Source organism: Lithobates pipiens, unplaced genomic scaffold (genome assembly GCF_037356315.1).
Source record: "Lithobates pipiens isolate NorthernLeopardFrog02 unplaced genomic scaffold, aLitPip1_a1.2 Scaffold_1, whole genome shotgun sequence".
In the NCBI taxonomy this organism is placed as follows: domain Eukaryota; kingdom Metazoa; phylum Chordata; class Amphibia; order Anura; family Ranidae; genus Lithobates; species Lithobates pipiens.
Genome location: NW_027507685.1, coordinates 157,091,137 through 157,119,047, shown reverse-complemented (window position 1 = coordinate 157,119,047; position 27,911 = coordinate 157,091,137). Strand labels below are relative to the sequence as shown.

The 27,911-nt window shown below is 46.2% G+C and overlaps 1 protein-coding gene and 1 long non-coding RNA gene across 4 annotated transcripts in view; one reads left to right on the top strand and one right to left on the bottom strand.

Moving 5' to 3' along the window:
* The window catches only part of COL27A1 (collagen type XXVII alpha 1 chain), a 752,882-nt gene extending 727,878 nt beyond the window's left edge, over nucleotides 1-25,004 (top strand). For all 3 annotated transcript variants that reach the window (XM_077478787.1, XM_077478785.1, XM_077478786.1), the window contains one exon: nucleotides 22,778-25,004. In XM_077478787.1, the coding sequence (XP_077334913.1) occupies nucleotides 22,778-22,924 (147 nt within the window). In that variant the 3' untranslated portion in view covers nucleotides 22,925-25,004. The remainder of the gene's footprint in view (nucleotides 1-22,777) is intronic.
* LOC143988480 (uncharacterized) lies at nucleotides 17,430-18,296 on the bottom strand. Its single transcript, XR_013276868.1, has 4 exons — nucleotides 18,213-18,296; nucleotides 18,026-18,110; nucleotides 17,816-17,909; nucleotides 17,430-17,659 (listed from the first exon to the last, which is right to left on the bottom strand). It is a non-coding gene; the product is annotated as an uncharacterized LOC143988480 (long non-coding RNA).
* Nucleotides 25,005-27,911: the final 2,907 nt, after the last annotated feature.

Genomic DNA, 27,911 nt, shown 5'->3' with positions numbered 1-27,911 from the left:
TAATGTTTGGGGGTTCTGAGTAATTTTCTAGCAAAAAAAATGATGATTTTTACACGTAGGAGAGAAGTGTCAGAATTGGCCTGGAAGGCAAGGGGTTAATTACCGTAAGTAATATGCAAAGAATTCTATATTATTTTTAAAGTAATTTACTATATTTTCAAAAACTGTACTCAAGCAGGTGGCTTAATGGACAAATTACTGAAGTTTGAAGTTATAAAAAACATCAAACCAGTAATTTCACAGTAAATAGATAAATTATCTTCTAACCTATAGCATAGTAATATAGGGTTTAGCTTGTACATTTTCAGTAGCAGCAGATTCTCATTCTCCCCCTTAACTGTGTTAGAAAAATATTATGGGTAAATCTTATACCCATAAACACATGCTTTTTCCTTGTAGTTAAGAGGGCTGGTCTGGAAGGGAGCATGTGTCTTTTAGACACATGTCCCTTCTATCACACTGCAGTGAGAGGCGTGCCTCCACTGCAGCATTTTTATCGGACAGCTTGGGCTAATGGTACTTTACCATTGGTCCAAGGCTCCAAGCTGTCCATTGAGTTCAGTGCCTCCGACAAGAAGTAATAGGCACTGTGAGCTCATCCCCTGTCTGCTGCAAACAGGGTGTGCCAGCTTGTATTTAAACTGGCTGCTTCTGACAGGCTGCACAAGGAGCCTTGTATCTCTGGAACCATAGATGACAGGAGCCCCAAATGTTGGCCAGTGGTGGAGTAGGACTTCAGCTACATATGAAAAGCATGCCTTATAATGAATGAATGGTAGGTAGATTCCTGCTCAATTGGGAAATATTCTTGGCCCTCAAAATACTGTTGCAATCTGTTTATCCCCAAACTGGTAAGTTATGCCCTTTTTTGCATGGGTAGCCAATTCATTTTAAATTTTTAGTTTTGAATAGGGAAGGATACAGCTTTTATCAGATAGTTTTTTTGCTGTCTGTGTCCTATTGGGAGTATTTGACTTTACTTCCTGTCCTTGAGAACAAACAGGGAATGAAAGGAAATTCCTGTAAAGTGAGTGTCATTTCTATTTTAGACAGTTCCCATTGAAACAATTACCTTCATTGGTACATTTCTCCTTAGTTCTCGTTCTGGTGACAACTCGAACGTGTTTAATTGTCTGGCACTTACTGTTCAAGGGGCAATGGTCAGCAGTACAAATAGAATCTACTTAGCTGGGACATGGACAACAATAAGAACCTGTGTCTGACTATTCACCGCTCTATCCAACAGCTTTTACAGATCAGTGTTTCAAAGTACAGACAATCAGATGAGTGGCATTTTCAGAATAAATAATGGTAGCCCTTCTCCACTAGAAGTTGCCTTTAAAGCCAAACTCTGGGCAGATATGGAAGACACCCAGTAATGCAGCTTTGTATTACCGTATATACTCGAGTATAGGCCGACCCGAATATAAGCCGAGGCCCCCAATTTACCCCCAAAAAACTGGAAAACTTATTGACTCGTGTATAAGCCGAGGGTGAGACATGGCTGTCCATCCCTGTGTGTCCGTCCATCCCTGTGTGTGTGTCCGTCCATCCATCCCTGTGTGTGTGTCCATCCATCCATCCATCCCTGTGTGTGTGTCCATCCATCCATCCATCCCTGTGTGTGTGTCCGTCCATCCATCCATCCCTGTGTGTGTGTGTGTGTGTGTGTGTGTATCCATCCATCCATCCATCCATCCCTGTGTGTGTGTGTGTGTGTGTGTGTGTATCCATCCATCCATCCATCCATCCCTGTGTGTGTGTGTGTGTGTGTGTGTGTGTGTGTGTGTATCCATCCATCCATCCATCCATCCCTGTGTGTATGTGTGTGTATCCATCCATCCATCCATCCATCCCTGTGTGTGTGTGTGTGTGTGTGTGTGTGTGTGTGTCCATCCATCCATCCCTGTATGTGTGTCCGTGCAGCCTTGTGTGTGTGTCCCGAGCCTCCGTCCCGAGCCTCCTCTGTCCCGAGCCTCCTCCGTCCCGAGCCTCCTCCGTCCCGTGCCTCCTCCGTCCCGTGCCTCCTCCGTCCCGTGCCTCCTCCGTCCCGTGCCTCCTCCGTCCCGTGTCGTGCCGATGGATCGCCGCTCTTCTCGGCGGCCATTCTACAATTCAAAAGCCGCGCCTCCGCCTGTGATAGGCGGAACACTCAATTTCCCAGCAGCCTGTGTTCCGCCTATCACGGACATCCTCTCATCGTCGTCCGTAGTATGAGAATGAGCGGATGTCCGTGATAGGCGGAACACTGACTGCTGGGAAATTCAGTGTTCCGCCTATCACAGGCGGAGGCGGAGAAGGAGGCGCGGCTTTTGAATTTTAATGTCCGCCGTCTGTCTGCTCGATACGCTGATCGAGCAGTCAGACAGCGGTGACTCGAGTATAAGCCGAGGGGGCACTTTCAGCCTCAAAAAAGAGGCTGAAAATCTCGGCTTATACTCGAGTATATACGGTAAATTTTTCAATGCAAGCAGTGTAAATACCTATATTTAACCTGGTATTCTCTGTAAGAGATATAGTAAGAGCTCTTACTGTGAGAGGGAGAATAAGCCACAACAGTTCTCATTTGCTAACAAGTGGTATGCTGATAGGGGGAGAAAAAGAAATGAGTCTCCTTTTGCAGTCCAGTCACAGGTAGATTACTTACTCGCAGCAGAGAAAATGCAGCATGTCTCCTGCCCCCCCAGACAGGACTGTGCTGTATAAGCTATGCAAGTCTCAGAAAAGAAAAAAAAATTATTTGGGGCCCGTGCCGAGGACATACGTTTCATCCAGAGGCTAATATCCTTATGGTTCCAGTGTAGGGAGGGACGTACTGCCCTGCGTTGGTGGAACTGCTTGTCGTACCTGAGCCATGCAGTACCCCCGTATACCCTGTAGGCCTCCCCTACCACGTCCATGTAGCAAAATAGTGCCAAACAATGTTCGGGGTTCTTCTCACCTATCAAGCTTGCCATAATGGCAAACGCTTGTAGCCAGTTTGAAAACGTGCGTGGGATTAGACTGTAAAGCCGTTTTTCTTCATCTTCCTTTTTACTATCATCCGGCTTAACCCTATCTAGGTTAAACTTCTCGAGGGGCAAGAGGGAAAATATTTCCACATACTCCCCTTAATCTCGGACTTCAGCTGTGGCCCCATCGAAGAAGACGTATACCTTGCATTTTGTCACATCCGTGATGTGAACCACGTCAGTCTTCCCTCCACCTTCCTGTGCTGTACCCCCTTTTTTTTACCCACGCCATTGTTGCCACCATTGGAGCCGAGACAGACCCAGGCAGGCATGGCCCCAGTGGGTGATGCAACCACCGTAACCGCAAAGGGGGGGCAACCCCGCAGCCCCAACCACGGGTGATACTTGGCGGCACCCACACTGATGCTTGCGGCGCTCGCCTGCTCGTGCCAGGTGCAAACCGCTGTACCAGGTCCTGCAAGCCCCCCAATAACGCCTGCAATTGTGAGTCGGGCCTCACAGAGGCGGGCGCCGTGCCCACCAACCCCGGGGTCCCCTACTGTGGCCACTAGAGCCTGCGGCCCACCCATTGTGGTCCCTGACCCCCCACTGCAGTTACCCCCATTAACCCCTGCAATGCATTGGTAATTGACACAAAAGGTAACTCACCGGGCCGACCAACACTGCACACATGCATGCCATTTGACTAGACTCCATGCCCTGTCCCGCCATATGCCTGTGCTATACTTCCACATTAAGCCCCCTTCCACCTCCAGTGATAGAGCCACAGACTGGCATTAAACTTTTCTGCACCACCAAGATGGCCGACTGAGCGGACGCACATGGAGTGAGCTCCGGCCGACCATCCACTAAAACCGATCCTTGCCCTGCAGTTACCGCACATAGAGGTACCTAACCCCGAGTGCACGGACCCAGGAGGGGATGACCAAGGGCAGGGGTAGCTCTGGCAGCCGCAGGACCCCCGCATCGGCCAAAACGAAGCCGCGGCCTAGTTCCGGCCTATCTCCAGACCCGAAGCCTGCGGCCCGCATGGCGTCTCCGCCGGAAGACCCAGACCCGGCGCTGTCGGAGCAGTCCAACTTCGCGGCGCTGATGCAAGCCATAACGACCTGCCAGTCTGCCCTGACGGGTAAGATAGAATCAGTGCAGCTAGACATCAGCCTCATCCGGAGGGACATGGACTCGTTCCGCACCCGGCTGACTGAAGCGGAACGCCGCGTGGGCGAATCCGAGGCCGTGCTGCGGGACCATTCTGGGACACTCAGGACACTGCAGACCAGGGTGAAAATACTGGAAAGCAGAGCGGAAGATTCCGAAAATAGAAATCGGAGGAATAATCTCCGTATTGTGGGACTGCCTGAGGGGGCGGAAGGTGCAGACCCCCATGCTTTTACTGAAGATCTGCTCCGTGTGCTTCTGCCTCAAGCGCAATTTTCGCGGTTCTTCACTGTGGAGAGGGCGCACAGAATGCCTGCCGTCCGGGCCATCCCGGGGGCTCCTCCACGCACGTTCATTCTCCATTTGCTCCACTTCAGGGACCGCGACCTGGTGCTGAGGGAGGCCCGCAAGGTGGAGGCTCTTACCTATGAAGGGGCGCGCCTGATGATCTTTCCGGACTACTCCATTGACACTCAGAAGCTACGCCGCTCCTTTGACCAGGTTAAAATGAACCTCCGCAACAGGCGCATTAAGTACAACATGCTGTTCCCGGCCCGACTTCGGGTACAAGATGGCGAAACGGTCCGTTTCTTCACCTCACTGGACGATGCTGCGGCCTGGCTGGAGACATTACCATGGAATCGGGAGGATCGGTGAGCTGCCCTGAGGTGCTGTGTGACTGTTATGCTCCCATTTCTTCTATGCACTTTTCTCTGCACCTCCTACAGACTTGTTGGCAAGGGCAGGCTTGGACCCCGTTTCATTGCTGGGGAGGTGACGCTGCCCAGCTGGCTCTTTGTTGCCCCTGTTGTGCCCAGCCGGCTCGGACTCTGACTCCTACCTGCTGATGGAGCTCTGTCACAACACCCCCCCCCCCCCCCTTCCTTCACCCTTTTATTTTTTTCTTTGTTCTCCTTTTGCACACTGTTTTTCGTTTGTTTGTTTGAAATGGTTCCCCCCTTTTTTAAGACTGCGCCCCCGGTCCTGGCCGGGTGAACTTATATATAAAAATGCCTCTGCAGGGCCCTTTTATCCGGAAGATGGATTGGACCGGACTTGCAGTGCTGCGACTGTGGCACTCATGGTGCTCATCTTTCCATGCACCCCCATGGTAGATGCCAGGGAAGTTTGGTTAGGGATTAGGGCACGCTGAAGTTTGGGGGGTGATGTCGGGGTGGGGGGGAGGGGAAATTATTGTTCATGTGTTCAATTGGTCTTTCTTCATACAGTGTCCTAATTTTTTCTATGTGTAGCTGGGGTCAGGTTCTTGGTACGTTTCTTCAGTGTCGACAGGGGAGTGATGGGAGTGTCTACTTTCTGTTATGGGGGTGGGGGTCCCGGGGGGGGGTTGGGGGAGGTTGGGGTGTGCGGGATATCGGGCAGGCCCCTGGGTGGCAGGTTGCTGTTCCGGGGACACCGTCTGTTTTTATGGGATGAAAGATTATGGCTCCATTGACCATCTTGTCCTGGAACGTACGGGGCCTAAATTCTAAGCTCAAGCATTCCCTGGTGTTCACGTATGTTAAGAAATACTCCCCACAGATTTGTATACTACAGGAGACCCATCTGACTGGTGGGAAGACGCTGGCCCTTAAAAAGCCCTGGGTTGGGGCGTATTACCACTCTACCTACTCTGTATATGCCAGGGGGGTCAGTGTTCTGGTGCATAGATCTCTCCAGTTCAGCCTGCTTGATCTCCATTTGGATCCGGGTGGCCGGTATGTAGTACTCCATGCCGTGTGCAATGGACTGGAGATGCTCCTGATAGGTATTTATGTGCCCCCGCCAGCTACCATGGAGCTCCTGACTAAGTTGACCCCTATAATGGCACTCTACCCTGGTGCTGGGGTGCTGTTGGCGGGAGACTTCAATATGACCCCGAACCCGTCCCTGGATAGACTCCGGATGGGTATGGGCCAGAGTTCCAAACTTTTGAAATGGATGGAATTATATGGGCTCACTGATATCTGGCGGTGGAAACACCCTACTGACAGGCAATACACGTGTCACTCAGCAAATTATGGCTCATTTTCGAGGATTGACCTGCTGTTGGCGGACGCTTTGTTGTTACCCCGCACTGTGGATGTAGGGATTTTGCCCAGAGGCATATCTGATCACGCTCCTATGCTGCTGCGGCTCGGGGTGGGCCACAACCCGGGGCCCGCCTTATGGCGGCTCTCTGGATACTGGGTGGCGGATGAGCGGGTTGCCCCGGAGGTTGAGGCAGAGCTAGGGTCCTATTGGGGGTTGAACAGAGGTACCGCGGCTTCCACGGTGCTCTGGGATGCCTTCAAGGCCTATGCCAGAGGTCAGTACCAGCTTTCCATTTCCAAGGCCAGGAAGAATTCTAGGCGGGCATTAGAGGAAGCGGAAAAAAAGGCACAGGAGCTGGAGAGGTCTTACACAATGGGGGGGCGATGGAGCGACCTATGCTGCCTTACAATCGGCTCATAGGGAGATCTCCTTGCTTAGGACGGAGGGTAGCAGGAAGATGTTGGCCCAAACACAACGCATTTTCGAACAGGGGGAGAAGACGGGCAGACTTCTGGCCTGGTTGGCCAAGGAGAGGGCCTCGGTAGCGCATATAGCCAGAATTAAGGGGGAGCAGGGGGAGATGTTATCGGATCCCTTTCAAATAAATGATAGATTTGTGCAATATTACAGGGCCCTATATGCCCCCAGAGAGGTCTTTACCCCACTTGGTCAATTTTTAGACCGGGTTGATTTCCCGATGCTCTCTGATGTCGACCGTGGCCGCCTGGAGGCTCCGATCTCCCTGGAGGAGGTTCAGGTGGCTATTGCCTCCCTCAAAGTCTCCAAAACTCCGGGTCCTGATGGCCTACCAGCGGAGTTTTATAAAACCCATGCTGACGTCCTTGCCCCACAGTTTCACAACTCACTTTGCACCATGCTGGCGGAGGGGAGCTTCCCGCCCACTATGTCCGAGGCGGTGATCGTTGTTATCCCCAAACCGAATAGGGACCCTGAGTGTTGCTCCTTCTACCGCCCGATCTCGCTGCTTAATGTTGACGCAAAAATAGTGACAAAGATTTTGGCAAACAGGCTCAATTCTGTGATCTTGACCCTAGTTCATGGTGATCAAACGGGCTTTATGCCTGGCAAAGGCACTGACATTAACATGAGGCGATTGTATACTCACATCTCCAGAGCGAGGACTGGGCAAGGGCGGGGAGTCGTTGCGTCACTCGACGCGGAAAAGGCGTTCGACTCTGTCGAATGGCAGTTCCTCTGGGGGGTTTTAGGACGCTTCCACTTTGGCCCTAAATTTATATCCTGGATTAAGATGCTTTATAACAGCCCCGTAGCTAGAATTCGCACCAATGATATGGTGTCTGAGGAGTTTTCGCTGGGCAGGGGCACGAGGCAGGGATGCCCTCTGTCCCCTGGCCTATTTGCGCTGGCAGTGGAACCCCTGGCTATACTTTTGAGGGCATCGGAGGAGTTTGAGGGGCTACGGGTGGGCCCCCTTAGGAAAAAAATATCCTTATATGCAGATGACGCCCTCCTCTACCTCCCTGACGCATCTGCCTCATTACAACAGGCCCTATGTATCATGGACGAGTTTGCTTCCTTCTCAGGGATTAGGATCAACTGGGATAAATCCTTGCTATTCTCACTTTCTCAGAACCCCCGGGATATGAGCACGCCAACGCCCCTGAAATTTGTTCAGCGATTCCGCTACTTGGGGATAGTGGTGAGGGGGGACCCCGAACAATATTTAGACGATAATGTATACCCAATCCTAGAGGATCTGATTGCCAAATGCCAAATGTGGAAGTGTTTGCCTTGGTCACCGGTGGGAAGAATCAACCTTTTAAAAATGACCTTCTTGCCAAAGTTCTTGTATGTCTTTCGGAACACCCCTACCCTGATCCCGAACTCCTTCTTTCTGAAGGTAGATCGAGTGACCACTGCGTTCATTTGGGCCTAAACGGTGCCCAGGGTGGCGAGGACTGCCCTCCAGCTACCCTTGTCTGCTGGGGGGCTGGCCTTGCTGTGCCTGAAAAAATATTACTGGGCGGCGGTGCTAGTCACGGTGCGGTGGTGGTTCGTGCAATCGAGGTCCAACCCGGCGGTCAACTTGGAGGCGGCAATTCTGGGGTCTTATGCTGCACTTAGTAATCTAATCTTTAGGGGCCCTAGGGCCCATCCAGCCATCACGTCCGCTATGACAACGACGGTGCGGGTGTGGATGCAGGTGTCGACGAAACTTGGTGGCCCTTTAGATGTCTCACCCCATATGCCGTTGTGGGGCAATCCGCAGTTGCAGCACTTGCACTCTGTCCCAGACCCAGCGTTGTGGGCCAAATATGGTATTACGACCCTACAGCATGTTATGCCTAGGGGGGTTCTACTAGATTTTGACACCCTAAAAGCGGAATTCGGGCTACCAAATAAAATGTTTTTTCGATACCTGCAGCTGCGCCATGCGACGCGGGCCCAATTCCCGGACAGGATCTCTATATGTTCTCACCAGATTGAGAAGTTCCTAATTTCCAAGCAAGCGGATCGTATTCTTTCATCCCTCTATCTTAGGCTCTCCACTTTGAAGCCCGTGGAGGAGACTGAGCTTTTCTGCAAGTGGAGGTCTGACCTCCCGTCTCTAAGGGGGGAGGATTGGACAGAGGGGATTCAGAATTATATCCCCTCGATGATCTCGGCACGGGATAGAATAGAATAGAATGACCTATATATTGCTGATGAATGCTTTTTTACTGTGGGCCGTATTCGGGCTCCTGACTTCTGTTCTCCCCGCCCCCCCCTCCCTCTCTCCTCCCCCCCCCCCCCTTTTTTTTCCGTCTATTTCCCCTTTTTTGGTTTTTATCTCCTATCCTCTTCTTTTGACCTGATCCTGTTGAGATGTAATGACTGAGAAACTGATTGTACACTGAACACTGTATTTTGTTTGTATTGTACGATGCGCTGTTGTATTGTACCAATAATTTTCTCCTTAAAGGAGGCAAATAAAAACGTACCTATTAAAAAAAAAACTTTTAGTTAAAAATAGAGTCACTCTGGCTATGATACACAGTAAAATCGAAGCCACAATCTTGGATAAGATTCCTCAACACCTTAAAATTTGGCGCCCTTGGGCAGATCATTATCTCCCCCCCCCCGATTTTGATAGCCGTCTCCTGGAACCCTGATCCTATTCCTAGTGGTGGTGGTTTGTTCCCAATTTTCCATGGGGCGTGGGGGCGGCCTGGCCAGTACCTTTTCTCTCTCTACCTTATTTGTTCTCTCCTTATCTTTTCCTTTAGTCTCTATTCTTCTTTACCTTTAGTTCCCCCTTTTCTTTTTCTTTTCTCTTTTCCCTCCACTTGCTCTTTTCTCTCCTTTCACTGACTATTCTGACTATGGTGGCATATAATACATGTTATGTACCTGTTGCCCAGATTGCTCGGGCAGAGTATCCCTGCCTTATGTGTTGGTTATAGTTTTCGGACTCACAATCACATACTTCTCCCATCGATGCTACTTCTTAATTTTTGATCCACATTGAATGGGAATCAGTTGTGCAATCTATATCTATATGCATGGTCGTGACTTTTTACTACTCCAATGCTCTGCTGGAATGTTCTCCTACGTCTATAACATCTGTAACTGTGCCTGTTTCTTTTTCTTGATTGTTGTCAATAAAATATTTGAAAAGAAAAAAAAAACTTTTCTGCACCAAGAGCAGCTTGTGGGTACCCTTGTTGGCAATTCCTCACCTGCATACTATAGTATTATGAATCATAAGTGCATATGGTGCAGTGATTTGGGTCTTGTCAGCTTGCGATCCACTAGCTTCACTGAAGAATCTTCCTAAGGGACCAAATACCGATAACCCAAATCACTGATGCCTTTCTGAGTCACAGCACGCCTCTGAGTGCTTCATAACACTTTTGGGGGCTAACGCTTTCTCAGCATTGTCTAGGGAAGAGTTCCCAGCTACTATGTCTGTGTTTATAGACAAATTTACAAACATGGTAGCTCATTCAAAAAGCAGCCATGTGCGTTTCAGCATCCTTTCCTTCAGAGTCTGTCTCTGATTTCCCTAAAAGCTGCAGCTGCACAATTAGCCAAGGGCGTGAAGGATTTTACTTGATCCTTATTTGCAGACTTTGTACAGGAAGAAACAATCCCATGACAGTGGCTTACATGAATCGGTACCAGAATTCTCAGCTCAGGGAGAAGCTGATCTGACTCTGGCTTGCAGAGAAGTTAATGTTTCTGCCATGCACTTCCCGGGTTTTAATAACTAGCAGGTGTACTTCCTCAGTGATCAGTGGCTGGACTCCAGACTGTGGTCTCTTCACCCAGAGGTGATCAAATACCTTTGTCTGGTGGGGACACCAAATGTAAACCTCCTGGCTTCCAGATTCAACAATAAACAAAGAGGATTGTCTCCAGATCTAAGGATCTATGATCCTTTACAGTAGATGCTTTGGTGACTGTGGATCAGTTCAGCCTGATCTATAGTTTTCTACCTCTGAAGCTGCTTCCTCAACTTTTCTGCAGGATTAGGATGGGGCACATTCTGGTGGGCCTTATTGCACCAAACCAGACCAAAATGACATGTTTTTCAGACTCTCCATGCCACCGACTTTAATGGCTTGGTTGTTGATGCCCGGGTCCTATGGTAAGAGGGCCTGTAAGATTAAGTAATTCCCACACTCTTGAAAGCTATGAAATGTGCTTCTCGCAAGTCTACCATTGCATATTTTTCTTGGTGTGTAACAATGTCACAACTGACAAATTTCAAAAATTTTTCTTTTGGGGTGAATCCTGTGTTTTTGTCCAGTCTGGTCTGGACGAGATGTTTGAAGTAGAGTGCAAGCAAGGGTCAGATCTCGGCCTTGGCAGTAATTTTGCAAAAGCACATGCCTCTCTCTCTTCTTAGTACAGGGTGTCGCTCACATTTTTACCCCCTGTGTGTGACTTTATGGGTGCTCAACCTGTTTTTTTCCTTTCCTAGGCTTTTCCTTTGTCTTATTAAAATTCAATACAAATAAAAAATGTATCTGTTTCCATTAACAGAATGGTACAGATTTGAACCATATGACGCATAGCACATACGCTCTTTGCCATCAGACAACATGCCCCTGATATAAAAGACATAGAACTCCCAGATTTTTGTTTTTTAACTAGCTTCAGGCTATTTATATTTATGTTGGGTGGAGGCAGTCATGATTTGTTCATATTTGAAAAAAAATATATATCTCAACAATAGTAAAATATAATGGATGACGTGAAACAATCTGAAGAATCTATAGATACAGGTGTGGTTACAAGTCAGGAAGTTCAGACTTTACTGCACCTGTTATAAAACATCAAAACATTCAGAGGATTTATTGTTGGTTACTTAAGAATCAGTAAAGTTCTATTTAGAGCTTTGTTTGTAGTTGTTATGGTTTCCTATAAAGACACTGCTTAGAGTATGGAATTAGAAAAAAAAAAAGCATAATTAACTAGATGTAAGTAATCTAGCATAAGTTCAGCATAAAAATATAGGAGCTCCCTTGTCTCAGTGGCGGCTGGTGAAGTTTTAGGATGGGGGGGCGCAAGACCCCACCCCTCCACGACTTGCCCCTCCCACTTCGCACAAGTCACACCCCTTATATAATCCACATCATATACCAGGCTGCACATTATACACAGGGCTTTGCACATCATATACCAGGCTGCACATTATACACAGGGCTCTGCACATCATATACCAGGCTGCACATCATATACCAGGCTGCACATCATATACCAGGCTGCACATCATATACCAGGCTGCACATTAAATACAGGGCTCTGCACATCATATACCAGGCTGCACATTATACACCGGGCTCTACACATCATATACCAGGCTGCACATTATATACCAGGCTGTACGTTATACATTGGGCTCTGCACATTCTGTGTAGTAGTATGAGATCATACTACAGTCATGGGCCAGAGGTATGACATCATACTGCAAGCATCAGTCACAGGTATGAGAACATACTGCGATCATTGGTCACAGGTATGAGATTATACTGTGATCATTGGTCACAAGTATAAGATCATACCACAACCATCAGTCACCGGTATGAATTCTCTGAGATCATACTGCCATCCAACCACCCAAAAAATGAATGAATTTGATAAGTGGGGATGGGGGGTGTTGTGCTGCTGTCCAACCGACTTATGGGTAATGCCAGGCTGCAAAATTTTTTACTTTCCTTTTTTTCACCTTTTGCAAAACTTGTTAGTGTTACAAGGTACAGGTGTGAATGGGCAGCAGGTAGGGAAAATTTGGTCCATCTTCAGTCACGTTGATAAGGGGTAAATAACATGCATAAAATGTGTTAAATAAATGAAATCGTATGGGAAGACAGGTATTGAAATGTATGTTCTGATGCCAGGTTATCTCTAGAGCTTGTTAACAGCCCTCACTCCCAGAGTACCAGCACATTTCTTTTGTAATATATCTAATCTATGTCCATTTATTTTATAACTGCCCATTTTCTGCTAAATGTAACTGCTTAAGTTAGGAATTATGGGGGGGGGGGGTGCTGCCATCCTGCTGCTGTCCTGCCACCACCCCACCCCCCCCCCTTGATAAGCAGCACAAACAGACGAACACAATGAATCTATTTGCAGCGGGGGATGGGGGGGGGGTCCTGCCGTCTGCTCACCAAATGTTGAGGTTGATAAGCAGGGGGCGTTTTGGGCTGCAGTCAGCGCCGCCGAACATCACTTCATTCACCTCCTTCCGCCGCTGGACTGAGCGGATGAGTGCCAACGTCACTTCCGTGAGTGACGTCGGAAGCACTGCTCATTGGATATGAGTCTATGCGCTGCACTCACCCGCCCAGCCGGAAGCTGTGGCGCGCTTGACCGCGCCACAGAGCAAGTTTTTTTTGGCCAAATGAAGCGCCTCGTCTGCAATCTTGTGATTGCATTGACGTGGCGCAGTGCACATAAGGACATTTAAAAAAAAAATTATTTAAAGGGACATGTTTAAATAAACTGCCTTGTCTATGTTGATTTTAAGAGTTTCTGACATCCTTAAAGGGGTTGTAAAGGTAATTTTTTTATTTTCTACATAGGTTCCTATAAGCTAGTGCATTGTTGGTTCACTTACCTTTTCCTTCGATTTCCCTTCTAAATGTTTTTTTTCTTTGTTTTCTTTGTCTAAATTTCTCACTTCCTGTTTCACCCCAGTAAGCTGTTCAGTAAGCTGTCCTGGCTGACTAACCACCAGCTCGGATGATGGTGAGAAGTTTACTGAGGAGAAACAGGAAGTGAGATATTCAGACAAAGCAAAAAAACATTTAGAAGGGAAATCAAAGGAAAAGGTAAGTGAACCAACAATGCCCTAGCTTAAAGGAACCTACCGTATATACTCGAGTATAGGCCGACCCGAATATAAGCCGAGGCCCCCAATTTACCCCCAAAAAAACTGGCAAACTTATTGACTCGTGTATAAGCCGAGGGTGAGATATGCCTGTCCATCCCTGTGTGTGTGTCCGTCCCTGTGTGTCCGTCCATCCCTGTGTGTGTGTGTGTGTCCATCCATCCATCCATCCCTGTGTGTGTGTGTGTCCATCCATCCATCCATCCCTGTGTGTGTGTGTGTCCATCCATCCATCCCTGTGTGTGTGTGTCTCCATCCATCCATCCATCCCTGTGTGTGTGTGTCTCCATCCATCCATCCATCCCTGTGTGTGTGTGTCTCCATCCATCCATCCATCCCTGTGTGTGTGTGTCTCCATCCATCCATCCCTGTGTGTGTGTGTCCATGTGTGTGTGTCCGTGTGTGTGTGTGTGTGTGTCCAGCCTACCTGTGTCCCGAGCCTCCGTCCCGTGCCTTGCCTCCTTGCCTCCGTCCCGTGCCGTGCCTTGCCTCCTTGCCGCCGTGCCTTGCCTCCTTGCCTCCGTCCTGTGTCGTGTCGTGCCTTGCCTCCGTCCCGTCCCGTCCCGTGCCGTGCCTTGCCTTGCCTCCGTCCCGTGCCTTGCCAGGATCGCCTCGGCGGCCATTCTAAAATTCAAAAGCCCCGCCTCCGCCTCCGCCTGTGATAGGCGGAACACTGAATTTCCCAGCAGCCTGTGTTCCGCCTATCACCGATATCGTCTCATCCTCGTACTACGGACGAGGATGAGACGATGTCCGTGATAGGCGGAACACAGGCTGCTGGGAAATTCAGTGTTCCGCCTATCACAGGCGGAGGCGGAGAAGGAGGCGCGGCTTTCAAATTGTAGTATGTCCGCCGTCTGTCTGCTCGATACGCTGATCGAGCAGTCAGACGGCGATGACTCGAGTATAAGCCGAGGGGGGCACTTTCAGCCTCAAAAAAGAGGCTGAAAATCTCGGCTTATACTCGAGTATATACGGTATGTAGAAAATAAAAAATTTACCTTTACAACCCCTTTAAGCTAGCCATACAGGGATCGAAATTCGGCCGATTAAGCGGGGACAGGTGTGGGCACTGTGGTTGTACAAAAGCCAATCTACCGATCAACTTCTGTACAACCAACCTGTCAGATTTTCTCCGCACAATCAGCACTGATCAGTGTATTCTGATGGTGGGGAAATCTCCCCACTTTCACAATACAATAGCCCAGCAGGGAAGATTGCCCCATCCCCATTGAGTGTGTAGATGTGGGAATAGAGTCAAGTTTTTTCCTTCAACCAGTGGGTTGAAGAAAAAAAAACTGATTAATCAATGTGGTTTCTCAAACTGGTCTTACTGCTTAGTGTCACTGACCCAAAACAAGCATTTAGGTCAAGAGTTCTTTAGAATGCAAATGTATAAATTAGGATGCAAGCCTCATATTTTAACCACTTGCTTACTGGGCACTTAAACCCCCCTCCTGCCCAGACCAGCTTTCAGCTCTGATGCACTTTGAATGACAATTGCGCGGCCATATAACACTGTACCCAAATTAAAGTTTTATCATTTTTTTTCCCACAAATAGAGCTTTCTTTTGGTGGTATTTAATTACAGCTGGGAGTTTTATTTTTTGCTAAACAAACAAAAAAAATGCAAAAAAAATAAAAAATCATGTTTAATAGTTTGTTATAAAATTTTGAAAACAGGTAATTTTTCTCCTTCATTGAAATGCGCTGATGAGGCGGCACTGAAAGGCACAGTTAAGGCGGCACTAATAGGCACAGATAAGGCAGTACTTATGGGCAAAGATGCACACAGATAAGATGTCACTGATAGGTGGCACGGATGGGTGGCACTAATAGGTACCACTGATAGATGGGACTGATGGGCCCTGATAGGTGGCACTGCTGGGCATGGATATGTGGCACTGAGGTGCAGCACTGTTGTTGAGGCAGATTGTGGGCACTGATGGGTGGCACTTTTTTAATATCTAGGTGGCACTGGCAGGGGGCAGGTGGGCACTGATGAGCTAGCCGTGATCGGGACTGAAGTCCCTCTAACGGCCGCCGGTGATCGGCTTTTTTTTTCTCCTCGTGCTGTCAGCACGAGGAGGAAAAATAGCCAATTACCGGCTCTGTTGTGTCACATAATCAGCTGTCATTGGCTGACAGCTGATCACTTGTGTAAGGGGTCGGGATCGACCCCTTGCTCCGATCCGTGAACAGGCGAGTCTCATAGACTCGCTGATCACAGAGCGCGCCGCGCAGGCCGCTCGTGCACGGGACGACGTCAATAGACGTAGTCCCTGCAAAGCAGGTCCGTGCTGTAGCCGTTATTCGGCTATATCGCGGGTCTCCAGTGTCTAAATATGTTTACAAAAGAGCAATAGCATTTTTAATATTTCTAACATGACAGATTCCCTTTAAGGCTCATCTCACAAGTACATAGATCTGCTACTAACAGACTTTAAAGTGGTTGTAAAAACAGATTTTTATTTTTTTTGCCCTGAAGCTGATGTCCATGTTTCCTATAACTTTAAATAGTTTGTTTGCACCAAGCTGCTCCAAACAAAATATTTCCTTTATTCCTCCATGCTGCACTGGCTCTAAGTACTGCATGTACTACATGTAGCTTCAGCTACATACAGTGCTGGGTTCCGGCTGTGAGACAGACTTCCCGTTTTCCTACCCAGCACAAAATATGAGTTGGTCTGAGCAACACTCAGCCAACCATAGGCAGCTTTGTATTCTGTGAAGGAATACGTTTTCTCTGATTGCCCGAGTTGGAAGGATTGGCTGATGATGTTGCGCTCTCAGACTCGACCAATCAGAGGAAGCTTTGTATTCATTCACAGAATACAAAGCTCCCTATGAATGGCTGAGCTCCACTCAGACCAACTTATATTTTGTGCTGGATGTGAAAAGGTAAGTCTGTCTCACAGCTGGAACCCAGCACTGTGTACTGTTTGTAGTTGAATTTGCATGCAGTTTTGTATAGTGCTTGGAGAAACTGCAACACTTAGTGAAGGAAATATGGAAATCAGCTTAAATGCATTCTATACATGCAGCTCCCCTTACAGTGAGGGACAAGAGTATTTGCTCCCCTGATGATTTTGTATGTTTGGCCACTGACAAAGAAATGATCAGTCTATAATTTTATGGTAGGTTTATTTTAACATTGAGAGGCAGAATAAGAACAAAAAAATCCAGAAAAATGCATTTATAAAAAGTTATAAATTGATTTGCATTTTAATGAGTGAAATAGGTATTTTAATCCTCTAAAAATCAGCAAGATTTGTTTCTCCCAGGTGTCTTCTATTACAGGTAGCGAGCTGAGATTAGGAGCACTCTCTTAAAGGAAGTGCTTTTTACCTGTATAAAAGACACCTGTCCACAGAAGCAATCAATCAGATTCCAATCTCTCCACCATGGCCAAAGAGCTGCCCAAGGATGTCAGGGAAAATATTGTAGAGCTACACATGGCTGGAATGGGCTACAAGACCATCGCCAAGCAGCTTGGTGAGAGGGTGACAATTTGTAAATGATAGAAACACATAACTGTCAATCTTCCTCAGTCTGGGGCTCCGTGCAAGATCTCACCTCGTGGAGTTTTAATGATCAGGAGAAAGGTGAGGAATTAGCCCAGAACTACACGGGAGAATCTTGTCAATGATCTCAAGGCAGCTGGGACCATAGTCAACAAGAAAAATTGGTAACACACTACGCCGCAAAGGACTGAAATCCTTCAGCGCCCACAGGGTCCCCCCGTCTGAAGATTGCTAATGAACATCTGAATGATTCAGAGGAGAACTGGGTGACAGTGTTAAAGAGTGTGGATGTAGGGAGAGTGAGATTATTACGGAGCCAATTTGGACATAGAATTGTGTCGTAGAATTACCAATGTCTCAAAAGTTTAAATATTATGCATAGAAAGATTTTTTTAAATACAACAAAGCTTTATTGAAAAAACACATTTTTTTAAATAAAATATTCTGTGTAATACCAGATGTTTTTACAAAAGATACCACAATACATAGATAAAAGTTCAATCCATTCAGTTTAGGTTGTTGGTCAAGAGAATCCCGAAATGTTTCGCCATAATCATGGCTTCTTCCGGGGAATAAATTCTTTGACCCAAAGGGGGATGAAATAGCAGCTAGGAATAGCAATAGACAATACATGATTATTTGCATAAAATTACAGAATAGCACACCGCCCAATGACCCCCACTGAAATGGTCTACACAAATGAGTAAGGCATAAAAATTCACTTCTAGTTAGTTTTTACAATTAAACTATAAATAGATACATACCCCTGGCTCATCCACAGGCCCACAGTTGGTGGAGCCCTCCCACAAACGGGAGAGGAGAATGGATCAGCCAAGCCTTAGGTCCCACCCATAGTGGCTGCAGGGGGCAGAGAGGAGGCCAATCAATATAAATTAAAAAAGGAGGAAAAACAAAAGAAGTCTATAGTATCACAAATGTGGCATGCAAAGGAGATGTATGTCTCACATACGTACCAATTAAGGGTTGATGTAAAAGATTCGTATTGGGAACGCTGAAAGTATTGCAGCAAATTTATAGTAGAAAGGGCTTTAGGATAGCCTAAATAGGGCAAAAAAACTATATAGTAAGTAATTCCCCAAAAAACGTAAAAAATAAAAAAAAAGAAGGAAAAAGGAAAGGAAACATCATAAATCTGCATACCTAAAGCTTAGCCTAAGGCTGTTTGAAAGTCTTCATCAATCAGAGACAGTGGTTGGTATCCAGCAACTGAGCCCAACCAAGACAGGGCTAAATAGTAAGCAATTTTGCTTAGTATGGCCCCTAATAGTAAAAGAAACAACGAAAAACATATATAAATGGATTGTATATAAAAGAGAAAGACGTTAAGACGAAGGCTGAATTGGTGTGGAACACAATCAGCCAGACCGTGCAACTAACCTTTCCACCTATGCAGTAAGCATCAGCGTCCCCAGAAAGCGTGTGACGTCACTGTCAGACCACGCATGCGCCGAGTGTGTGCGTGCCAACAGGGAGCGGACAAAGCACTCTCCGCATTGGAGTCCGCCCCACACAGTGTGCCTACAATCCCCAAGATGCCTAGCGGTTGACACAGCGTCAGCATGATGATGCAAAATGACGCGATTGTCCGAGATGACTCGAGCGGGCATAACTGGATGGTATATGCCGGAAAATAATACCGGATAGGGGACAAAGGGGTAGGGCAGATAGCAAGGGGTGTGTATCGAAGCCAGGAGTGTTACAGCGGGCGCTGTTTCCACAGTCCATACAGGCACCAAAGGGCTGGAACCCGGCTGGATCACCCACAAGGAAAAACAACACCAACACAGGGCATAGAGGAATGAGCCAGGGGCAGCCATACCAAAGGAAAATTCCGTCACATACACAAAAATTAACGCAGTCTTTATGTAACTAAAACAGTAAGGGGTTGGGCAGTATGATAAAAATAAATAGAAAATAGATTCTATAAATCAATTAAAGAGAAATTACAAATCTTTGAACAGAATAAAAATCAGAATAACTGAAAAATACAGGAAGGTTTTTTTTAAAAACAAAAATATTACCACATATAATAAGGGCATTAAATCATATATCCAAAAAGGAAAGAAAAACATCATCACATTAAACAAATTATGAGTTAAATAATAATAGAATGTTCTAAGTAGACAATCATGATAAACAAATTTAGTATTCAATGAAAAAAAAAGGGGGGGAGGGGGTAGGGAGGGGGAGGGAGAGTCAAGGCAGACAATCAAGTTGGGTAAGGTCCAGACATGGCCAAACGGCCTCAATTATAAAAAATGTTTGAAAGTGATATACTCATTCAAACCTGAATAGCATCCAGGTTATGTATCCATTTTGTTTCCAATTTTAATAATGTGGATTCTATTTCCCCTCCTCGTGCATGCATCGGTACATGCTCGAGGGCGGAGAAACGTACCACATTTACATCAAAGTCATGATGGTAGCCAATGTGTCTGTTAAGTGCAGTAGTGCATTGGCGTTTCAATAAAGGAGACATATGGTCTCTAATTTGTTTGAAAAACGGACGTTTAGTTTTCCCAATGTAGAAACAGCCGCATGAACATTGGGCCAAGTAAACAATACCAATAGTTTTACAGGTGACATGATGTTTAACAGCATAGGGGGTTCCATTGGGTAAAGAGATGTATGGAGAATTAGAAATAAATTTAAAGACATCGCATGACCCACAACAGAAGGTACCTCTTCTCAAGGGTCTAGAATGTCGATCCAACACAAAATGACTGGTGACCAAGCGATCCTTCATGGATGGGGATCTACGGTAAGTGAGTTGTGGACAAGATCCAATATATTTCTGAATCGTCTGATCTGCCAAAAGAAGAGGCCAATACTTGGAAATAATTTCTTTCATTTGAGAATGTTGTCGCGAATACTGAGTAATTATCCGAATAGGCTGATCAGTTGGAGCAGTATTTTTGGGAAAGATAAGATCAGTTCGATTACAGTTGGCAACTTTATTGAAGGTACGTTTTAAGAGACTTGCTGTAGCCTCGCTGCTGGAGTCTAGTAAATAGATCCCCCGCAGCCTGATGAAAATCGGAGTCCGATGTGCAATTTCGTTGAAGACGAAGGTATTGACTATACGGAATACTGTTGAGTAGTTGTCGAGGGTGGGCACTTGAAGCATGCAGGATGGTATTTCCTGCTGATGGTTTACGATATAATGATGAATTAAGTCTACCTTCATCATCGATCAAAATTTGTAAATCCAAAAATTCAATCTGAGATTGGCTGTATTTCATGGTAAAGCTCAAATTGAAGCTGTTGATGGACAGATGGTCAAAGAACAGCTTCAGCTCATCAATAGTTCCTGTCCAAAACAGGAGGACATCGTCAATGTAACGATGCCAGCTTAAAATATGTCCAGTTAAACTAGATAGCCGATCATCAGAAAAAATAACCCTCTCCCACCCCCCCGGTACAGATTAGCGTAGGAAGGGGCACACTTAGTGCACATTGCTACGCCCTGCACCTGGAGGTAGTGGGAGGAGTCAAACATCAAAAAATTGAGTCAAAATGAATTTCAGAAGTTCAAGGACAAATCCACCGTATGCCTCAAAGGTGGAGCCCCTTTCACTTAAGTGGTCCTGAATAACTTGGAGTCCTTTTTCATGGGGAATGGAGTTGTATAGACATTCAATGTCCAAAGCCACCAACCAGGTGTTCTTAGGTAGTTGTTTGCCCTCTAGACTCCTTAGTAGTGGGTGACAGTGTTGCGGTCAGATGAGACCAAAATCAAGCTCTTTGCTATCAACTCAAATCGCCGTGTTTGGAGGAATGCTGCCAGGAACAGCATCCCCACCATCAAACATGGAGGTAGAAACATTATGCTTTGGGGGTGTTTTTCTGCTAAAGGGACAGGACAACTTCACCTCAAAGGGACACTGCATGGGGCTATGTACCCTCAAATCTTAGGTGAGAACCTCCTTCCATCAGCCAAGGTATTGAAAATAGGTCATGGATGGGTATTCCAGCATGACAAGCAAAAAAGAGTGGCTCAAGAAAAAAGCTAATTAATGTCCTGGAGTGGTCTAGCCAGACCTTAATCCTATAGAAAATATGCAGAGGCTTTGAAATCTTAATGACTTGGAGAGGATTTACAAAGAGGAGTGGGACAAAATCCCTCCTGAGATGTGTGCAAACCTGGTGGCCAACTACAAGAAACGTCTTACCTCTGTGATTGCAACAAGGGTTTTGCCACCAAGTCATGTTTTGCAAAGGGGTCAAATACTTAGTTCCCTCATTAAAATGCAAATCAATTTATAACTTTTTTGAAATGCGTTTTTCTGGATATTTTCCACACTGCACTGTGTGGAATAAACTTATAAATAAAACCTATATGTGTACAGAAAGTGAGCAACCTATACATATGAAATATTCAAAGGGTGTATCACCCCCGATAAACCGTAGTGTATCCCCAAAAAATCTATATAATATTTATATTGCACAAATATAGAAAAAGAGTCCACTCATTGAAGTCCACCCAATATGTGAGTAATAATAGACACTCGGTGACGACTCTTCATATAGAGTGCAGTAATGTGTATCCATCACCTTAGCAGAAAGTGCGGCTGACCTGGCAGCATTGCAGGAGGAACCATAGGGTACTGGATCATTCCCGGTAGGAAGATGCGGGATCCGTCATCTTCACAACAGGGGAGCCACACTAGCTGGAGATATGCCCTTAATGTTGGCTATCTGGTAAGCCTACCTCTATTAAGGTGGTGGATACACATTACTGCACTCTATATGAAGAGTCGTCACCGGGTGTCTATTATTACTCACGTATTGGGTGGACTTCAATGAGTGGACTCTTTTTCTACATTTGTGCAATATGATAAATATTATATCGATTTTTGGGGGATTATATACACTACGGTATATCGGGGGGGGGATACACTATTTGAATATTTCATATGTGTGGGTTGCTCACTTTCTGTACACATATATGTTTAATTTAGAAGTTTATTCCACACAGCACAGCTCCACATGTTTTTACCATTAAAAACTCTAGTCTGATAATTTGTCAGTGGGCAAACATACAAAATCATCAGGGGATCAAATACTTCCCTCACTGTATACTTACCAGAGTCTCGACTCAGTGCTGTGCCTGAGACCAGAGACTCTCTCCTTCATCATTGTCAATCACAACCAGCTGGGGAGGGTCTGAGCCTGTGTGTGTCAATGGACACACAGAGCAGGCTAAACAGTGAGCATGTACGAGGGCCCCCATAGCAAGCGGCGGGGGATCCGAGAAGAGGAGGGTTGGGGCAGCTCTGTGCAAAACCATTGTTATTTTTAGAAAATAAAGCATGATCCTTTACAGACACGGTAAGGGTAACTTTTAGTGTGTAATTATGGAGGCTGGCATTGCTGACTTCTCTTTCTAAAAATACCAATACGTGGCTGTCATGTTCAGTTAAAAGCTTCTGTATATTTCCAAGTCATTGACAAAAGAGAGAAGTTTTCAAATTAGGATTTGGGACTTTGTCCAGTCTGACTAGGTATATGGCTGCCGCATTGTCTACTTCTGCTATGTACACAGGCAGAGAGATCTTGTCTTGAGAAGTAAACTTGTCTTAAGCTGCTGATATTGTTCTTGGTTTTCTGTAGGAAATTGGCATAAGCTTTTAGCCATACCAAGTCTTTACAAAATGAACACTATAATTATTTTAATGACATGCAAAAAATATTTTTCTTTGCAGTTACAAGACGGGCATTGGCATCAAACAATCTTCACGTTTCGGACCCAAGACCCAACTCAGTTACCGATCACTGATGTATTAAACCTCCCTCTATCCAAACCTGGGAAGAACCTTCACTTGGAAGTGGGGAGTGTCTGCTTCTTGTAAACTCTTATTCTGGTTCCTGCATCCACCTGACTTTTAAACCAACAGTCTTGAACCCTAAATGACCTGTTATCCTGAATGGATAAGGGCTGCAGAGTGACTCGCTAATATTAATAGAGCTAAACATGTTATCCTGGACCCCAATCCATTGTGCTGCAGAGGAACTCAGACTTGGGGGTTCCCATCATGCCCCACTCCCCATAACAAAGGAATATTCAGGGACAGGAAACAGAATAATTATTCTCCAGACTAGCTAACACCCACAGGAAAAGCGTGTTAGCCAAAGAAATAAGGTCCACCAGTCACGTGCTTGAGCGATCACATGCAACAAGCCAAAAACAGTCTTCAGTCTGTCATTATCCTCCCTTTCTGCCGGGGAGCTGGTAACAGAGAAGAATTTTGGGTAACCTAGGCAGAAAGCATTGTGAAGTGCAATATAAAAAATATGTAAAAGTAATATATTATTTAATGAGATTAAGAGTAGCTTCTCAACCTCCCCCCCCCCCCCCCCTCTCCCCCTCCCCCTCCATCTTTCCTGTGAAGGAACAAGAAAACCAAAGCTGTACTTACACAGAGGCGTGACTGATACAACGTGAGAAAAAAGGCAACCGGTGCTATTCCCCTCCCCCACTGTGAAAATCTCTGGTGCATTGAAGCTTGTTTTATTTTTTTTAAAGCTATTTAAAAGTTTCTGAAGGTGCTGATGACTTCCCACACACATTTGTGGGAGGACACCTGGCTTGTATTATTTTATTTTAATAGGAGGAAGCTATGGTTGCTTCCATATGTACAGCCCCCTTCACCCCTGAGAGACATTTTCTGGAAAATGTATGTAGGAACTGTCTGATCTCTTGAAATATTCTATATTACAGGAATTTGTCTCTTCTAGAGAGACTAGCACTGCAAATGTTTACTTACCATCATATTCGCACTGACATTTTTTGTTTTCTAGGGGCATGCCAGCTGGGCCTCATTCTGTCATTTTTGTAGATCTTGAAAATTAAGTTTACATTTAATAGAATTTATATAAAAAAAAAAAAACATTTGTCTGCTGACTCAACTATCCAGAACAAAAAAAGAGATTCCAAACAACTTTTAATTGGCAAGAAACAAAGAAATGTTTAAAGCACTATACTTTTAAACTTGTTGTATCCTGGTAATCTAAACCCTGCAGTGTGCGACTAAAGAGATTCAGGCATGAAGGGGTAAAAAAATAAAATAAAATAGAAGATAAATTAAAAGAAAAAAAATTATTTAAATCTGTTTATATATTTTAATGGAATATTTTTGTAGGCTTGCGTACTGATGAAATTTGTACCAAAGTAATTTTTATTCATAGATATCTTTGTAGATTTTCATTTTTTCACTGCTTGGTTGTATAAATTGCTTTTTCAGAGCTGTATGTTTTTTTTTTTTGGCCGATTGCTGCTGTTGCCTGTGCATTTTGCTGCCTGCCTGCTTTTTTCACACCAGAAATAGAAAAAAATAATAATCATATTTTAATTTAAATGCATCCTGATCCCAGTCCCAGATTTTCTTCTCCATGTCTGTCACATTTCTCTTTGCTTTGTTAAAAGAGAATTAATGTTGCTTTTAAAACCCAACTGGCTTTGGAGTAAATTCTGTAGAGATTTTAGTTTCTATGTGTAAATTTGGAGCTAAAGAGAATTATGTTATCTGTCGTGTTCTATATTATATATTGTAATCTAGGCTGTACTGTACTGAGAATACCATGTTCTATGTTTAGAAAGGTCTATTGGGTATATTTTTCTTTTTCTTGTGAATGTCTGTTTTGTTTTATGCTTTTTTTTTTTTTCTGTTGTCATATTCCACCTACAAATTCTAAGAAGGCAAGTTTCTTCCAAATACCTCAACATGTGACTTTGGGGCTTTTTCTTTCTTTCTGATTCATTTTATGTTGTGTCTCTACACACCTGCATCCTTCATCCTTGCCATTATTTCTCTTTCTTTGCCTCCCAGACCTACTCTCTGCCCCATGTCATTAATCTGTTTCAGGGTGTTGGAATCTCTATTCACATAAATTTTGTTTAAATAAAACAAAAAAATTTTTTTTTCAGAATAAGGTTGTGCAGAAAGATCACATTTTTTTGTTTATTGTACATTAACTCTTTCAGTTCACTCAGTTAAAACCCAACTCCAACCAAAACTCTTTGGCCCCTTTCACAAAGGCAATCCGATCAGGTCCTCCTGACGGTTTGACCTGATCAGCTGGTTCATGTAACCCTTTTGGCCGGCGGACGTTAAACAACTTGTGCCCATTTACACCCACCTACATCCAGTCCAATACGGTCTGCTTTAAAGAGAAAAAAAGAAACGGAAGAGGATCCTTTCCCCTCCCTCCTAGGCAGAGCAGATTGTAGGGCAGCCAGGTGTAAATCAGTCCATAAAATAGAGCGGGCTGTGGCAGTGTCCGCTCTGCATAAACTGAGCAGACCTGTCATCTGCCTGCTCTGCTCTGATCACCAGGGGACAGATACCCTGCCAAATAAAGCAGATTCCACCCCGTGTAAAAGGGGCCTTTGTCTAGTCTTGGATAAAGTGTGGAAGAGTTAGGACCTCTGCCAGGTTTTTGTTATCAGTGCTCACATTGGGGTGAGCTTATCTAATGTCACAAGGACAGGATATGGGAAGTTTTTGCAGTGGGGAATGACAACCAAAACATTTTTCTTCTTTTAGTAGAGTGAAGAAGGGTAGAACATCTGTCATATTTTATGTGCCTCCCTCTTCAGGTGACACCTTTTCCACTAATTTCTTGTTTTGGTTGTCCGACAGAATGTCAAGTGAAATCTAACCATAACCTGCGATACAAACCTGATTGCAGTGTAACCCTTTACTATGCTGTCCAAAAAAAAAAAGCTTTGGCTGGAGCTGGGCTTTCAATTGTTATTTTGAAATCCTAATACCTTACCTCTTTAAAAAAAAAAAAAAAAAAAAAAAAAAAAAAGAATGCTAATATACTTGCTAAGGAACCAAGCTCTATGGGGTTTTACTGGTAAGGTGAACAAAACTTCAATACTGGTCACTTGAGATCTGCTGCAGAGGAGGTTTAATGTGGACAATCAGCAATGCTCTCTGAAGATCATTTCATTACAAAACTTCAAGCACAGTTTAAAAGTATGTGGAAATGCATTCCTCCTAACTTTTGAACTTGACTAAAGGGGTGGGTACAAACAATTCAAAATTTGACCAGTACAGCAGGGACCAGTCGAATTTAAACCTGTGTGTGGCCCTCCCTGTTTTGACAGAAGCCAATCTTCAGATAGACTTCTGTCAAAACAGCCATGCTGGAAAACGTTCATCGCTCACCAGGTGCAGCCACCAGTTTATGCCAACAGTGGAGAGCAGGGGCGGACTGACAACTGATGGGGCCCCCGGGCAATAGAAGATCATGGGGCCCCTGCGTCCCAAGCCACACCTGCACAGGGTGACATGGGGGGGGAGCACAGCACACAGGGGAACTCTGTGGGGGGGAGAGCACACAATGGGGACACTGGGGGGAGCACACAGGAAGACGCTGTGGGGGGTGGGGAGCCCACAGCAAGACACTGTGGGGGGTGGGGAGCCCACGGGAAGACACTGTGGGGGGGTGGGGAGCCCACGGGAAGACACTGTGGGGGGGTGGGGAGCACACGGGAAGACACTGAGGGGGGGTGGGGAGCACACGGGAAGACACTGTGGGGGGGTGGGGAGCACACGGGGGGACACTGTGGGGAGCACACGGGGGGTCACTGTGGGGGGGGACACTGTGCGGGGGTGGGGAGCACACGGGGGGACACTGTGGGGGGTGGGGAGCACACGGGGGGACACTGTGGGGGGTGGGGAGCACACGGGGGGACACTGTGGGGAGCACACAGGGAGACCCTGCGAGGGGGAAGCACACAGGGGGACACTGTGGGGGTGGAGAGCACACAGGGTGGACACTTCAGGGGTTGGGAAGCACACAAGGAGAGCCTGGGAGGGGGGGATGGCACAAGGGGACACTGGGGAAGGGAGAAACACACAGGGGGACACTGGGGGGGAGCACACAGTGGAACACACAGGGGGGAAGAACACAGTGGGACACTGTGGGGGGGGGAGAGCACACAGGGGGATGAAGCGCACAGGGGAACACTGGAGGGGGGCACTGGGGGGAGAGCACACAGGGGAACACTGGGGGGGGGGGGGGGAAGAGAGAACACAGTGGGACACACGGGGGAAGAACACACAGGGAAATGCTGAGGAGGGGAGACACAGAGGGACACGGAGGGGGGGGGGAACCCTGGGGGGGAGAGCATACAGGGGGGTAGTGTGGGGAGGGGGGGAGAGCACACTGAAGTCTGGCCCTGGCCCCATACAGCTGTATTGCAGTGCCCCCTCCCTCCGATGGCGGCCCTCCAGTAAAAAAAATTAAGTTTCACTAACCCTGGTCACCCAATGCCTGTAAGAATACCGCTAACGGCGCTCTGCTCCCCTCCTCTCTTCTCGTCCGTCCTAGGTGATGTAGTGTACAGTGCATGCACCTGCGACAGACGGGAGGGAAGGAGGGGCCGGCGGGGAGCAATGCGCTGTTAGCGGTATTATTACAGCTGCTTTAAGGGGCCTCTCGTTGGGCCGGCCACGGGCCCCTAATGGGTCTGGGCCCTCGGACGGCGACCAAATGACCGATGGATCAGTCCGCCCCTGGTGGAGAGCCCCCGCTATCAGTATAAAATGTTGGAGAAACCCCGCTGTCAGAATACAATGTTGGAGAATCCCTGTTGTCAGTATACAATGTTGCATTTGGGAGGATTCCTTCTTCCACCTTGCTTGTGTGGATGGGGGAATCCATTTTTTCATTTATTCCACCTACTGGTTGAATGAAAAAAAAGACCATGTATACCCAGCTTAAGAAGGACAATTTTTAAAGTGGCAGAATGTGACACAACAAAAGTAAAAAGTGGGCCTATTATGGTTTAAAGCTTTACCTGTAGCAGCTTTGATCAGCATCCCA